General features: G+C 38.9%; 1 protein-coding gene across 1 annotated transcript; it reads right to left on the bottom strand.

Annotated features, from left to right (window-relative positions):
- Positions 1-7,155: 7,155 nt before the first annotated feature.
- On the bottom strand, positions 7,156-14,906 carry LOC144701331 (NAD(P)-binding Rossmann-fold superfamily protein). The gene is made up of 16 exons (XM_078573121.1): positions 14,719-14,906; positions 13,351-13,536; positions 13,094-13,255; positions 12,842-12,892; positions 11,663-11,797; positions 11,538-11,561; positions 10,821-10,932; positions 10,569-10,694; positions 10,442-10,491; positions 10,112-10,270; positions 9,075-9,167; positions 8,880-8,995; positions 8,085-8,208; positions 7,726-7,839; positions 7,564-7,644; positions 7,156-7,436 (listed from the first exon to the last, which is right to left on the bottom strand). The coding sequence occupies exons 1-16, from the start codon at positions 14,776-14,778 to the stop codon at positions 7,284-7,286; spliced, it is 1,746 nt and encodes a 581-aa protein (XP_078429247.1). The 5' UTR covers positions 14,779-14,906; the 3' UTR covers positions 7,156-7,283.
- Positions 14,907-16,813: the final 1,907 nt, after the last annotated feature.

Here is a 16,813-nt window from a genome sequence, read left to right as displayed (position 1 = left end):
ATTTGAAAAGAAGAAGGATGGGTTGCACCACCTTTGCATGCACTACTGAGTTTCAACAAGGTCTATAAGAAGAACAAATACCTAGTGCCAAATGCATAGTAGCTCTTCAATCGGCTCGCGGAAGCTCACTTCTTCTCGTGAACAAACCTCAAGAGTGAGTATCACGAAGTGCAGATCGAAGGGGTAGAGCTAAAGATGGAATATGTCATATGTTATGGATCTTTTGAGTTTTATGAATAATATAAAAAAAATGATGCATATAATGACTCAAAAATTTGTACAATCTTGCTACTAAAAATCCATTTATTGCCCCGCCCCCTCTAACTACTTGAGGAATTCATACTTCTACGAGTTGAGGTTGATCAGATACTCTTTCAATCTTGGGAAACACCTTCTGTTAATGCCTCTCATGATCGTGCAAACTTTGACTGCACACAGGAATATCATTCGAGAATACTAAAATAAAATCGTCAATATTCTCTCAAAAGATAGAACTCATTAAGCAACAATAAGGTGTCATAGTGTTGGTGAGCCCGAAGGCATGTACCCAGTTTTTCTACCCCTTGGTAGCTTTAGCATCACTTGCCCACTAATTTGCTCATTCCTGCATATATTGCCATCTCCTCAGCATTTTGTAATGACAATATTACTTTATTCTACTCACTCCCCTTCCCATGTTTTCTTATCTCCTAGCACTACCAAAACGTTGGTTAAGTTACCTTTTACTGTAGTTAATTTTTATTTTGGCTAGAAAATACTCTAACATTCCTAAAAGTATAGTTGGGTCAATTAATTTGAATAAGATCACTATTCTTCTCAGCTTTTTCTAATATTTTGAATTTTTAAAATTTTATTTAATTAGATTTAATTATTAAATATAGAAATAATTTAAAACTTTACTTTTCAATACTTTCTCTGCGTGGATTGGACTCTTATTTGATATGTGTTTGTAATGAACAGTTTAAATGATAATATACAATGTGATATAACTAACCTTAATTTCTGTTTTATCAATGTTCTGACCATTTCTCCAGGAAACCATTCCAGAGGATGGCGTATATGTTATTTTTTAATGTGGCAAATGACAAAAAAATTAAATATGCAGCTTAGATTCTAATGAAATTTAGAGGTTTCAGGTCATCAAGCTCACCAATGACAACCATTGCTTGACCAGCTTGAAATGTATTCAGCCAAAAGCTGAATTGGTTACTAATAGAGCCAAATGATTGTGATCAATGAGGTGGCGATTCTAACCAGGAATACTCTCTTGGCATTGAGTCAATTTGGTCAGCGGGGGCTAACTGGTCACTAGCGATTGAGGATTCGATCTGATCGTTTGAATGTTTGATCAGATCAAGCATTCAAACAATTGAATCCAAACCTCAATCAGACCCATGGTAGATTCAACTCATTCATGATCGACGAATTAGTTTTGGATCGTATTTTCTATCCGGTTCACTGTTTGGATCGAATAATGTGATCCAATTTGATTCATGCTGGCAGTTCAGATCGAATCAGATCGAATTGTTTGAATTAATAACCACAAAAATAAATTTATAACAAATGAAATGACAGAAAAATGAGAGAGAGAGAGGCATGAGATTGAGAGAGGAAGAGTTAGATGGAGAGAGAGAACGAGAGAGAGAGAACCAGAAGAGTTAGAGAGGGCACGTGAGAGAAGAGAACCAGAGGGAGAGAGAGCCAGAAGGGGAAGAGAGAGAGAGAGCGCGAGAGAAGAGAGCCCAAGAGGGAGAGAGCACCTGAGCAAGAGAGAGAAGGGAGAGAATGAGAGAGAAAGAATGTGAAAGAGACGTGAGAGAGAGAAAAAATAAGAGAGAGCCAGAGGGAGAGATAGAGTAAGAGAGAGAGCCACAGGGAGAGAGAGAAAGAGAGAGAGAGAGAGAACAACCAAGAGAGAGAGCCAAAGGGCATGAGAGAAAACAAGCAAGAGGGAGAGAATGAGAGAGAGAAAGAGAGAATGAGAGAGCACTAGAGGGAAAAAGAGAGAGCACGACACAGAGACAGAAAATGAGAGCGAGACCCAGAGAGAGAGAGAGAGAGAGAGAACAAGCCAGAGCGAGAGAAAGAGCGTACGAGAGAGAGAGAGAGAAAGAGAGAACAAGAGAGAGAGAGCTAGAGGGAGAGAGGGAAATGGAAGAACAAGAGATAGAGCCCTAAAGAGAGTGAGAAAGGGAAGAACGTGAGAGAGAGAGAGAGCCCTAGAGAGAGAGAAATGGAAGAACGAGAGAGAGAGCCCTAGAGAGAGAAAGGTAAGAATGAGAGAGAGGCCTAACGAGAAAGAAAGGGAAGAACGAGAGAGAGAGCCCTAGAGAGAGAAAGGGAAGAATGAGAGAGAGCCCTAGAGAGAAAGAAAGGGAAGAACGAGAGAGAGAACCCTAGAGAGAGACAGGAAAAAGGGAAGAACGAGAAGGAACCCTAGAGACAGAGAAAGGAAAGAACAAGAGAGAGAACCATAGAGAGAGAGAATGGTAAGAACGAAAGAGAAGCCTAGAGAAAGAGAAAGGGAAGAACAAGAGAGAGAACTCTAAAGAGAGAGAAAAGGAAGAACGAGAGAGAACCCTAGAGATAGAGAAAGGGAATAACAAGAGAGAGAACCCTATAGAGAAATAGAAAGGGAAGAATTTTGTTGAGTTACATATAATTGAGTTACATATAGAGAATTTAGAAAAAAAGAAGTGAACATAATATTTAAAAGGTACTTATCTATTTTTAACTAAAAAATTAATCAGAATATAAAATAGAATTGGGTGAGATTGACAAGCTATTTGATAGTAATAAGTAAACTGGAATGATGAAAGTATACATTCATAAAAAATGAGCTTATTTGTTATAAAGATATAATTTGAAGAATAGAAAAGTATTTGTTTTCTTGTACTAATAATTTGCCAGATATTAGGTCTGAAGGAAAGATTTTACAGGATTTGGAAAATGAGTAACCTTAGAAAGGATATCACATGTTGATGGTCAAGATGGCATACGAAGACTCAAGATGGAGCTCAAATCCATGTACACTGAAATAAAGTAGGTAATGAATTTCTAAGATAAATAAGTCATCAAATTTCATTAATTTTTCAAAAACTTTATTTAAAAACTTCTTTTGTGAATTACTGAAGAAGTCACCAAATTTCACTAATTTATCATGATTATTCATCTTGATTATTTATTTCCAAGATTCTAAAATAGATCAGTCCATGGATAAAAATGTTTTTCCTTGGGTCATGTATCTTATTTCCTTATGTCCAAAGAAATGTTGTAAATGGATTAGTCTAATCATGTAAGTTCAAATTCATGGTCCAACTATATGTGGGATTCATGTCACAAATATAACTGAAAAAGAATGATGAAGCTTTGATAGACCAATATAAGGAAAACTCTTTGCATGAGGATCTAGAAAAAAATTAAATAAACAGAGTAAGAAAATAAATAATAATATCCAGTAAATAAAATCACTAGAATAAGTGGGTTAGTACTAATGCATTCAGAAATCATCAAAGAAGTCTTCTTAGATATTTCGTTGCCTTGGCCAATGACTTCATTGCATTGTCTTCTTTGAGCTGTCACCTCTTATACCGAGGGTGGATGATCCCATCTTTTTTTCTTTAAATTGGCAAAAAACATGGTGTCGGGTATGGCCAACCCTGCGGTTGTGCCCGTAGACCGATCCAGCCGTGTCCTAGACGCCACCTAGGGGGATTTCATTTATAAAGTGGTGTTTATCAGTGTTTAGAGGCATGGAGCGAGTATAACTATCCCAATTACACTCAGATCCCACTCGTTCGCGCCCATGTGCAGGAAAGGAAACGATACGATACATAAGTGATACCTTGCAGGTGCTCGGAGAAGTGCTCGCGTCGATGCCTCCCACGAGCCCCCCGCATGATGATGGTGGAGAGATAGTGGAGCTGTCCCCGCCTTTAATAAGTGCATCGATGAAGTGCGTGGCGAGGACCTCATCCGAGGTGGGTGCAGTCCACCCCGCTGTCGTGGTCGTCGGATCAGGCGTGAGAGCTTCCACCTCGAGTGCTCCACGCGATCCGCCACTCCCCCGGGGCCTCTTTCAAAAGTGTGCGGTGCGTGCGGAGGTTCGGCAAGCCGAGACGTTTGACGTGATAGCATCCCCTAGCGGTTGGAGGGAGCGCCTGACAAGAAAGGAAAAGGGAGGAAGGAAGTCATGTGTGTACCGCGTGGTTGGCGAGGGCATTTACTGTCTGGTTACCTTCTCGCAGCTGATTACAAACGTTAGTTGTGCGAGGGTGGCACCGCATGATGTCCTGCCATACACGGTGTAGTCGCCATTGGGAGCATGTACCTGCATGAAGCATGTCGACTAACACCTGTGAGTCCAATTCTCTTACGATATTATGAAGGTTTCGTTCTTCGCAGAGGAGTAAACCATCACGTATCGCCATAGCTTCGGAGAGTGTGTTAGCTTGTATGCCATAGAAAGAGGAGAAAGCAAAGAGAATACTCCTTGTATGATCCCGGAGGATACCACCTCCCCCTGCTAGCCCCGGGTTCCCTTTGGGTGCACCATCCACATTCAGTTTGAGGCTGCCAATTGGCGGTGGGTGCCAATGGATGACCTATAGCTGAATGTGGATTGGGGCAAGGGTCACCGGATCGCATCCAAGTGCTGAGCTACAGTCGCGAGTGGGGATGAGATGGTGGATGCGTCGTATCCACAGCTTGACGCGATGCATGATATCCACAACGCGCATGGGAGTCCCTAGAATTGTCTTCATGAACACTCAATTGTCTTCATGAACACTCAATTGTCTTCATGAACTTCTTGATGCACCCGAACTAAGCCTATTTAGAATCCCATAATTAGAGACTCATAGGTCATTGTCAAAATACAACTGTCATCCACAATATGTCTTTGGCGTCTCAAGTCAAATGACAACTTACACAATCGTGATGTGAATCAACCTGAATGTCAGTTTGGTATGATATCATTCAGGGCTTCGTACAGATCGATGTAGTGAACTTTTTCCACTAAAGATCACCCACTATCTATCCTTAGTGTGTCCACACTAACGACTACGGGAACAACCATACTCATCATATGAGTGAGGCTAGATAGTGTTATTCTATCCGGATACTTCGATGTATTTCTTGAGTATCCTTTGAATAGGAATATTTAGAACATATGCTTTAAGAACAGATATCTATGTATTATGATCTCGTCATAATTCACTAAGTCCGATCATGTATTCATGGACTCCATTATAAGCATTACATGTGCACTATAGTGCGTATGTTTTATTAATGAACATGGAACAAGATATGGAACGTCTATTGGATTTACAGCCACATATATTTCCATCAAAAGGAATATCCAAATTTGAAATGTGGTTTTTGTTGTGGTAAAAGAGAAAAGTAAGTAGATGTAATTCGATTAAGGGAAGAATGAAATGATTATATTTTCTTGAAAAAACACAACTAGATCTGAGACTCACTTCACAACTCAATAAAAAGTTTCCGGTCTGAGAAAGTAACTTCATCACTGCTAGTTTTAATAGATGGTTTAGTTTAGGTTTTTTATTTTGGAACCAACAAGATGAATACCAAAAGAAAACTAATAACTAAATCAACTAGTAACTAATGATTATTATTATTTCCTTTTATAATCTCTCATATATATGATCCTCTTAAGGCACATACAAGGAACTAACTTTTTTGGATACAGAGGGAACCAGATTATCTTTGCGGATATAAATGAAAATACTGACAGAAAATGTCTTCAAAATATCTTCACCTTATTATATGACAACTAAATCAACATGCACTAGTTCACACTGCCTCATATCAAGATATCCAATATCAGGAATCTCCCAAAAGAAATTAAGAGATTAATTATGATTCCATAAATAGTTTTTCGTAAAGCACTACCAATCCAAACTTATCCGGGATCCAGGAAAAATTTCTTCCATGACGAAAATTTGTTTTATATCTTCAGATATCCAAAGCAAATCTAATAAATTCAAGGATTGAAAAAAGATAATTCTTACCAAGCATTTGTGGGAAAAAGATTGCTTGAACAAATTCAAAAGGCTGATCAGCTGAAATTTTGAGGGCAGAATTATCTCTTCACCCTATATTCGTCTATGCCCTATGATCTATAAGTGAAGGTACCTAATGCTACAAATTTATCTTTGAACTTTGTTCATATGTTTTAGGCTATTTGAAATAAATTAAATTGAGAGATCCATTAGGTTCATCTTTAGTGTCTTGAGTGATTGAAGAGAAGCAACAAATAATAAAGGGTACTCACCTGCATCTGCAAATCACCGTGGTCCTGATGGAACATAAGAACCTAACTTTGATTCATCTTCATCGTCATTGTTTAGGTTAGATCTTTCTTTCCTCTCATGACATCACTTCCCATTATACCCATCAGCTCTAAGACCTTTCCATATCACCCTGTTTTATCATCCCGTTGTCACAAATCTTTCAGAAATATTTAAACCCATTTATCCATACATACACATCTCACTACCCTCCTTTTCATGTCACATATTCCATTCACCCTCGTCCGTTCATCACTCCTTATTTTCCTCACTACCGCACCATTTCCCTCATCTCACTTTCTAGCAGTTTATAAGTATCATGTCTCTCCTTTTGAATGTCAATTTAAAGAATAATAAATTCCTTATCATTGGTCCCTACAGAGACAATCTTTACTCATCATTGACTAGCTATATTTCAGTGAGTAAAGGTTTTATAAATATTAGATTAAACTAAAAAAACTAACGCCCTAAATAGAACCCTAATTTTAATCAATATTTCCAATAGATCTTGAGAGACTATTAGTCATGAATTCAAGAACTACTGATCTCATTGTCAAAGCTGTATTTTTATAGTTCAACCATTATATCTTGCAAGTGAAAATCGACACTTTATTGCAGACTTGAGTACAATTATTCAGTATCATCAATAAGATGTATGGATTAGTTTCTAACTTCTATTAATGGCACCTGAGCCTAGTTCACAAAATCTTCAGTTTATTGCATACAAAGGATCATCCCATAACCTACCTTAAATCTAACCTATATTCCTGATACTGATTAAGAAGCCATGGCAGGGCCATCCCTTCTTCAAACCACTTGAAAGCTCCACCATGGCGCATGGAAATGCATCAACATCAAGATAATCATATAATTAAATAACTCCTCAGGAATTCAACTTACAGTCATGGGCCCCAGTCACAAGGAGTTTATTTATGTAGTTCTCCAGCCCAGGGACGATGCTCGCCATGGAACTCAGCTCTGAGCTGTCACCAACTCACCTCCGAGGGCCTCTTTTCCGGTGATCCCATTCTTCAAACCCAAGAAATACCCACCATAATCCTTCTCAGGCGGTGGGTTTGATGGGTCTACAGTATATGTCTCGCTAAACGGCAGAGTTGACTTAACCTGAGACAGAAAAACCGAGATTTGAGTCAATAGTGTCCCGAAAAGTCAACTTTATATGACTTTGACTATCGGGTAATCTTTGACTTATGCCAATCCAGTGAGTTGACCAGAAGTTAACGCTACTCGCCTCGAATGTCTTGTCGCAGGCATCTGGGTTTTCAAGTGCTGCAATACAGATCTTGGCAACCTCTTCTCGCGAGATCTTTCCCTGAGACAAGTGAAAGAAAAGCTAGACGGTGAGTAAAGTGAAGACTCACAGGGACAGTATACGCATGGGTGATATGATTACCGTGATATTGTCACCCTGGTCAAAGATGATGTCAGCACCCGCAGGTTCTTCGGTCAACGCACAAGGCCTCACAATGGTGTATGGAATTCCACTCTCCCGAATCAAGTCCTCCCCCTAAACATCACAATATAAATATTATTATCCATAAAGTAATCCACAGTAATCAAATAAATTGGAAATTGAGAGATATCCAAACACAGCATGATTATTGATTGAAAAATATCATAATTAACGAGTGCAGGAGATGTGACAGTTGCAATGGAATCTTGAAGAACAACCATATATATTATCACTCCATTTAATTCTAATAGATGCCAGGAGTTGTTATCTGTTGAAATTTATGAAGAAAGAACAGGGACCTTCAATTTGTAAGTCAGAATGGAACCCAGCTCCTTATTTAAGCGCACGGCAGGCGGTTGCTTACTCAGATCGAGTCCGGGTCTCTCGGGTCGGGTAACTCCAGCAGAACCCACGTGCACAAATCTGGAAAATATGATGCACAGATAAGATAATTATAAAAATAAAAAATCTTGCGTTAAAAAAAACTAGCAGCTGTTATTTATCTTTATTGCGGATGTACTTCATGTTTCTTATATCCCTTTCTTAATGGTACATAAATGAGATCCAATTCTTAATGGTTTTAATAATCGGTCCAAAGACTGAGTCCATATGGACCACTTGCAACAGCTTATATATCTTAAAGGTTCTTTTGAATTAGAATTTGGCACGATCCTGATCAGATCAAAAGGTAGATTGGAGCAGATAAAAAATGGTGAGGGATCAATCCTTGTCATAGATAATCGATCAATTGGATGGATTGATTTGATCAATAAGGACTAATAAGAGTCCATATCTTTAGTCAGGCATAAGGGACCAAAAAAGTCCATATCTTTATCAAAATTATGAGACTACCACCTAAATCAATAGAAATAATATGATACATGATTAATTCGACATTCGATCTGATCCATTAAATCTATTGATTGATTCAATCCATCGATTGATTCTTTGAGCCGAAGCAAATATCAATAGATCAGATCACTTAGATCAATTGAAGGATGGGAGATGTGGTCAAATTGCGAGATCCAATTCTCATTAAGGTTGTATGAATTTCCTGAATTTTCAACATCTTAATCAGTGCATATCATGCTCACCGGGGAGTGATTGGCTCCTTAATGTAAGCACTGATTCTGGAAAGAGAAAGATTGAATGGTCCTTCTCGGAAACTTGGGTTCAGCTTTCCATCGTACTCAAACTTACTGAACATAAGCTGGAATGAAAACTTGAGCAAAATTAATAGAGAGTTTAACAAAACTTCAAGAATTTAACAAGGGAAATCATGGAAAAACCTGGAGGGATAAAATCTTTCCATCGAAAGGTGGAGCATCGAAAACTGTGCGCGCTCGGAAGATAGGCCTCAGAGAAGAGAAAGGAAGCTTAACCTGAATATATAAAAGGTAAACATATAAATCTTATGCTAAAATTTGAGTGAATAATGCTAGGATTCGGGATCAATGATGATAATAACTAGTGGTTGAAGAATCATCACCATGAGTTGATGACAAATAATCATCATCATCGCCATTCATTCAAGATAGTATTCTGAAATCTGATCATGATCAGGTTGGATCACCTGTGAAAACTGTTGATCTAAATAGTTGATCTAGTCGATCAGTAAAATGATCAGATGAGCTTCTTAACTGTACCAGTGTGCCAATCCAATCGTTATTGTTAGTCCAACAGAAATATGCCAGTAATTAGGTACAGGCAGTCATCGTCCATCAGTCACCCGCGGATGGCTACCACAAGAGTCATTGGTTAGTATGATGTGGACATACAGACGACATCAACAGAGGACTTGGCGATGATGATGAAAGGCCGTCACAGACGTGTGATGACAACGATGTTGTCATCGTCCGACGATGATGTAGCCACTCACATCAGGAAAGGTGGGTGATGGGCTGGACATGTCTCAACTATCGACCAGGGTTACCCACACGACGGTCTTCAAGGTAGGCATCATCTTCCTTTTTTACCCAGAGATAGTTGTTGCGACATGGATGTGAACGACCAAAAAAATTTGGGGACTCCACAAATGGATGGCATCAGCATCAACGTCAACACCATCATTATGATTTTGTCTTCCATTCATTGACCATGACATTAAAGTAATGTGTCATCGTCGTCATCCAGATGTGCCAACCCCTATCAGTAACACTGATGATCCGACTGATTGGATCACATCCCGAACCCTGATTCAAAACCAAACATGGATGATGATGACAATTATGAGATTTTGGAATGATGACAATGACGAATTTGCCACCGTCTGACAAACCTAGTACATCATTCACAAGAATAAATGTTTAAAAACAGACAAACTTACCGTCTGCCATTCACCATCCAAAGTGTCAAAGCTCCAGGTGTAACCAAGAGTGTCCCAGCCATCCCTTGTGCGCAAAATGAGTTTGTAGTGACGACCATCTCCTTTGACTCGAAGCTCTAGACCATCGTATGCGGAGACATCCTCAGAAGCAGAAAAGTTCTGCCTTCCAAATAAAAAGAAATTCAGAATAAATGAAGATAAGATTAAAATAATTTAGTAAACCCAAATTTGCTGAAGATTCCCCATTCTCCAAACCATGCCATCAATCAATCCAAATGACGTACTTTTAGGCGGTCCTAATTATGCCACCGTTAATTGATATTTCAGTACCTTCGTCCTGATGCTACTAAAACCGCCATTATTGGCTGTAGAGACAGAGCCTGTGAAGAAGAAACGGGTAAGAGAGATTAGATGTGATATAGGAAGAACAGAGAGGGGCAGAGAGATAAAAAAAAACCTTTGAAGATTCCAGTAGGACCTCCATGCTCATCACCGGCTGGATCAACTAGAAAAGCACCCTCACTGACGCCTCCCATGACAACATCATCAAGAGACCCCCACGTAACTTGCCCTGATTGCTTGCCTACACCATCAAGCTTTCAAAAATAATAACATCTAATAATACTTTAAGGGAAATATTAAAAACATTTTTTCTAGCTTACAAGTAAACTTATGAAAATATAAGGAGAGGGAAAGGGTGAGATCATACCACTGAAAGCAAAAATTGGTTTTCCTTCACGCAATGCTAAGGTGCTCTTCAAGACCGTCAGCAAGTTTTTAATCCCCTCGTACTCTACCATTTCAGGAGAATCTCCTTTTATCTGGCCATTGAGAAGAAGTCAATCTCAAGAAGGCTTTAGCACTCATCAAAGTCAACGACACTGTCAGAGTCAAATTGTGTGATGCCGACTATGAGGATGATACTGAGTCCACAAAAAATCTTAGGGCGGTTGAAAATGATGCTGATGTCGACAAATTTAAGGGTGGTTGAGACAGTGACGACTTTGTTGTTGACGCTGACAAGGTATCATGGAGGGGTGATGCCATACATCCACATGACCCATCAACTTAGTCAAATTCTAGTTAAAAACTTTCAAACCATCAACATCAACATTGATGTCAAAATCAACCAGACTGGATGACGATGATAACAAAGTTTAAGGAAACGTATGGACGGCTCCTGGAGGGTCACCGATTTTGTGTGATCTCTCCTATCTTTCTTCAAAAAAAATATGGATGGCTGATGATGACCATGACATTGATACTCATTGACAACGTCAACTACAAACCATAAACCAATGTCAACAACAACATCACAATGTCACACATCAATATAGTCTGGACATGCCAAATGCAATCCCCAGGAAAGGCTGCCACATACTGACAACAAAAAAAAACAAATTGGGAAGTGAGATTGTAGTGTCACCTCAGGTTCGAAAAACTTGATTCCCTGAAAGAAATGTATTAAATAAAACAAATCAATAATTAAGCATCAAAAAGAATGAAATGTCCACTAATGGGAGAGACTTTCTAAAGCAAGGGGGAACGTACTTGGCTGTATTTTGCTCTATCAGGGGTATCTCCTTCCTTTGGACCAACAATGACAGATAATGCATTGATGACTTTCCTCACCCCTTTGAAGTACTCTAGGTCTAGAGTACTCTCTTTTGTGATATCTGCGACAATCTGAACTTAGAGAAAAAAGTAAGATTAGCGATTATGGATAAGAATGACATTAGGAAAATGTAGAAAGAAGAGGATACCCATAACAATGGAAACTGAAAAATGTTTGTGTTTAAGATGTCAAAGAGGATGATTGACTTATTCCAAACTAGAAATAATACCAGAAAAATCATTGAATATCACAGATTCCAATTTATCAATGGTATACCGCCGACCAAGATGCTTGGCTGAATTATGGAGGAAGATAACTAGTTGGCGATAAGAATGGCATTTGGAAAACGAAGAAAGATGATGACAACCTTAACATCTACACTACGAGCTAAAAAATTCACAACGCAAAAATATCCTTGACGCTCTAAAACACAAACAAAAATATATTGATATGATCCCCGACCCCTATGAGAAAACAATTTGTCATTTGGCCTTGCCGAATGGAAGAAGATTATGATAGGATCCCTCCGAGGAACCCTACCGAAAAGAGTGAGAAGAGGAGACAGGGTGAAGACAGAGGAGGTTCTTCACCCTGCAGGATGTCTCCTAGCCAGACGCAGTTCAGGAGATTCAAAGAACTACCAAATTCTTCATTGAAGCTCTAATCGTCCATTATATAATACTCATAGCAAAATAGAAGATAGCGCGATACCGAGCCCTTAAGCTGGGACAGGTCCAAGGGTTATCTCAGCCCAACCTGGTGGGCCCAGACATGCTACTTCAGTATGATAAATCCTCTGAAGGATATTATTAGGTTAAAATGTCAACCAGAAAACTGATGAACAAAGATAACAGCGATCACAGATACATTATATGATAAACAAATTAACAATTTAAAGAATTACTTATCCACCTTCCACAGAGAAAAAATATTTGGAAAGACCTGGATGCTATTTCCACAGCACCAAACTAAATGACAACGGGATAGCACACATAGGAGTATGGCTGTATCCTCATGATTTCGAAAAAAAAACACATGCACGAAATCCCTCTTCTTGGAAACTCCTTCAAATATCTTAGGAATATGTCAATTGAGAAATATCAGAGAAAACTCACCAAGTCTACGTCAGGCCCCAACAAAGTTCTTGCCTTCTCCTTATTTCTTACCTACATTTAAAAATCCAGAAGATAAATAATATACGTCATATGCTTCCCCCAATGAATGAATGAAACATCAAAGTTTCAAGAAACATGCCACAATGAAAAATATAGAACTACATGTTTTACATTAGGATAAAAAAATTATATGATTTGTTTTTTTTTTGCATTTCACAAGCCAAAGTAGCAATCAAATGGAATTTCAAGTACCAGGGCTCTAACTAGATATCCCCTCGCCCGTAAGATATCTACGACTCTTCGACCAACACCTCCAGTAGCTCCAGTCACTAGTATGATGTCAGAAGTTTCTGCTGCCTTCTGCGGCTCCATCGATGATGTACTTGAAAATGTCGACATGATGGATTCAATTATCTGTGCAGAATACCAATCATAGATAAAAAAATGAAATAAACTTCCCTGAAAAAATTGAGTTCAGTATTCAGACGGTAAAATGTCAGAGTCTGAACCTTTATGGGAGATGGCGGGCCATTAAAAAAGTACAGTGTTTTGATGAATCTGCCTAAATCCCAATTCTGTCTCCCAGATTCAGCACAAATGTATCCCTGGGATCTTCTCAAGGTGACAGGAAATGAACGGCTTGAAGGAAGAAACAGTCTAGCTCTGCTTCCGAGTAACTTAGAAGAAGACAAGCCCTGAAAACCCATCCCTTAGCAGTTAGATGGATGTTTTATGAATACTATTTCTGAATATTTCATCGGAAACTCCAATACCAAATATGATTTGTATTCCTTTTATCAAGATTCCTACTCAATATTATGAAGACAGGATCAAAGAAAGCCTCACTTTTTGGGCTCGTAATGAGGAAGATTATATTTTAGTTAGTCAAAGAATAATAACAAAATATTCACCCAAGACTTCCTTTAAACCTCGTGATGTATCTATTAATCCAAGGACTAGCATCATCGAAGAATGGATTTTACACTTCTAAGAAATTAGTAAAAGTGGTGATCATGATGATAATGTGGTTCTCCGCTTCTAGAATCAGCCTTCAGTTCCAATGTGCTTTGCTTACTTAAAATACCGAAGGCCAGTTATCATAATTGAATTAAGAAATCGAAATCTTGAAAAACGAGGTCACTGGGACGCTAGTCTCAAAGTCAGTTTCATAATGTACACAGCGAGCCATGAGCTGCGCCTTTGTTAATCAATACATGTTCAAGACAACGTTCTATTTCATCAAATATTTCTAAAAATGTCGATAGGTAAGCTTCAATTAATGGGGAGCTAAGTCAAATAATAACGAATGCATCATAGATTGTAGGAACGTGTTCGAGCTCTATTTCACTAACCAAGTACAAGTCCATGTTTATCGCAACCCTTAAGCGCTAGAAATACACAACTATTTCTCTGAAGGGAAAAATCAGTCTTACCCAACTTGTTACTCAAAATTAAAAGCAAAATATCAAGTCCTAATCGACGGTCCAAAAAGTCCTCAACCTGAAACGGTCATCGGTTCTGCCCCTTTCCACCTGACGAACCAGATCACTTTTACTAAGTTCAATTATTTATGTTTCTCCTACAGTATACACCGTAGTTTGAGCAGAGTCCCAAAACTAGCTGAGCTGGTCAAAGTTTGATCCATGATCAAAGTGAGGAGCAGCATTTTGGTTCTGTTGGTATCTTTCACTGGCTAAAAAGTGTAAGCAAGAGAAAAAGAGAGAATCGAACATCTCGGCCAAATTGAAAGACGTCAGAATGAACAGCCGACGAGCAACAGTCATTAATCCAGCCGACTTTGACAAATTAAAAAAGAATCAGGCGAGTCGCCGCTGAATTTGGATAGCCTAGTCAAAGAGATCCCGTTCGAAGCTTACCTGGACGCCGGAAATTGAAGAGATCGGAGTGGAAGAACCGGTAGAACAGGACCTGGACATTCTTCCCTCTGCTGCGCAAACAATTGGAAGCTTTCCCCGTAGGGAGATTTAGCCTCCGCCGGCAACCTCAGCCACACAACCGTCGCGTCGTCTTCAACCGACTGAGAAGAACCGTGATGAACTGTTAACGGACCAGAGAAACATGGGCCGAGATAATCTCTGTTTGAGTAATTTGGCCGAGATAATCTCTATTCTGATGCGACGTAATTTGGCCCATTGGGCTTTTGAGTAGCGTGGGCCTAATGAGCTAGGGAACGGCACGTCCGGGACATGACGCCCCCGATGTGATGGGACCGATGACGATCTGTGACGTGACGAACTATTCGTCACGTCATTGTCTAGTCACACATCTGAGGAGCTTGGGAAAAAACCGTCACATACCCGCGTCATGGTCCCTCCGTCGTCGTTCCATCACGTCACCATCACTGTGACGGCGTCACTATCACTGGTGACGGAAATAATATCTCTGTTTTACTATGTTTCTAACTTCTAAGTTCTAAATTCTCTGAGGAATAAGGATTCCCCGTTAGGTTGAAGTCAAAAGCTCTTGTCCAAGGCTTCCTCGAACCAGGTCGAACGCTCTTGGTCGAATGCTCTTGCCAGGTCGAGAGAGCTCTTGTCACGTCGAGCTCCATTGTTTCTTCATTGATTCTCCGTCACGCGTGCCTTCTTCTCCATTGTTTCTCCGTCGGTCGGGAACCGCTTCCGCCAAGAGGGGCTTCTCCGTTTACAACAATGATAATGAAGTTGATAATGCAGTTTACAACAATATCAATAGGAATTATATTACTGATTTTGTTCGGTATTACTATCTCTAGCACTAAATGGTGAATGGTTTTTGGCAGTTTGTTATATTATCTATTTGTACTGAGGAGAACACAGTTATATCTTGGATTTAAACATCTCAAAACACCTGCCATTAAGGCCTAATGTGCTTGCCTATGATTTGATGCGCCAACCTGGGTGTGGATATGGTATATCTCTCCGTCTGTCGTGTTGGATGATATACATTGTTAAACTGGAACTGTATGCCGTCTTGGATGATATACATTGTTAAACTGGAACTGTATGTCGTCTTGGATGATATAGATATGATTATTGGTATCGGTTTCCTTTTTCTTGTTGATGGATAACACAGCTGATGATAAGGTTTTTCGGATGATAGTCAGCTAATCAAATGCCACAGAAAATAATTTTAATTGAATGATAACATTATGTTAATGGTCATTGTCAACCTGTTACCTACATTGTTAAACCGGAACTGTATGCCGTCTTGGATGATATACATCGTTAAACTGGAGCTGTATGCTGTCTTGGATTTAAACATCTCTTCCTATCTCTCTCAATTGATATCTACCATCTGTTCAAAGTTTTATATTTTGCCTTGACACCCTCTTATAAGTTAAGTATGTAGGTCATGCATGGGTGCTGTCAAACTATTTTCGGAAATTTGTTTTCTTGAACATAATTTTAATTCTCTTCCTCTCTTTTCTTTCCACCATGGCCATTTCAGGAATGGTGCAAATACTGTACAACTAACTCATCATGCAACTTGCACTGTAGAAATGGAAGTAAAACTCTATTTATTTGATTTGTGAATGGAAGATATAATTGCATTCTAGATAAGGTTCCCCGATGCTCTCACAACTAAAATTTCAGAAAATATAGTTTTATTCAGATTTCACAAACTGAAGATTCAGCAAAAACTATATTAGAATTGGTATTGTAGTTTTATATTTTGCTTCTGTGCTTTACCCAGAAATTGGATTTTTCTAATGGTAGCTCCATGACATGAGATTGGATGCACTAAATACTGTATCCCTGGTAAATATCTGGTTTTAACTTAAATGTTACCAATCTATATCAGTACATGCATTTAAAAAGATTTCATTTATATGGCTTTCCAAGATCGATTTTGAAATATTTTGTTTTAGATATCTATGAAAACCCTTAAGTTCAATTCACTCATGATGTGGCATCTTATATTCACATCATAATACACAATAGACCAAGTAATGGTAAACATAATAAAATT

The sequence above is a fragment of the Wolffia australiana genome, chromosome 3 (assembly GCF_029677425.1).
Source record: "Wolffia australiana isolate 7733 chromosome 3, ASM2967742v1".
In the NCBI taxonomy this organism is placed as follows: Eukaryota; Viridiplantae; Streptophyta; class Magnoliopsida; order Alismatales; family Araceae; genus Wolffia; species Wolffia australiana.
Note: the sequence above shows the minus strand (reverse complement) of the source record. Positions and strands in the feature narration are given on the sequence as shown.

Coding starts and splice junctions, on each gene's coding strand:
- LOC144701331 (XM_078573121.1), bottom strand. CDS start 14,778: ATGTCCAGGTCCTGTTCTACCGGTTCTTCCACTCCGATCTCTTCAATT. Junction 11,798..12,841: donor TGGGGCCTGACGTAGACTTG/GTGAGTTTTCTC, acceptor CTCTAAGTTCAG/ATTGTCGCAGATATCACAAA. Junction 8,209..8,879: donor AAGGAGCCAATCACTCCCCG/GTGAGCATGATA, acceptor CATATTTTCCAG/ATTTGTGCACGTGGGTTCTG.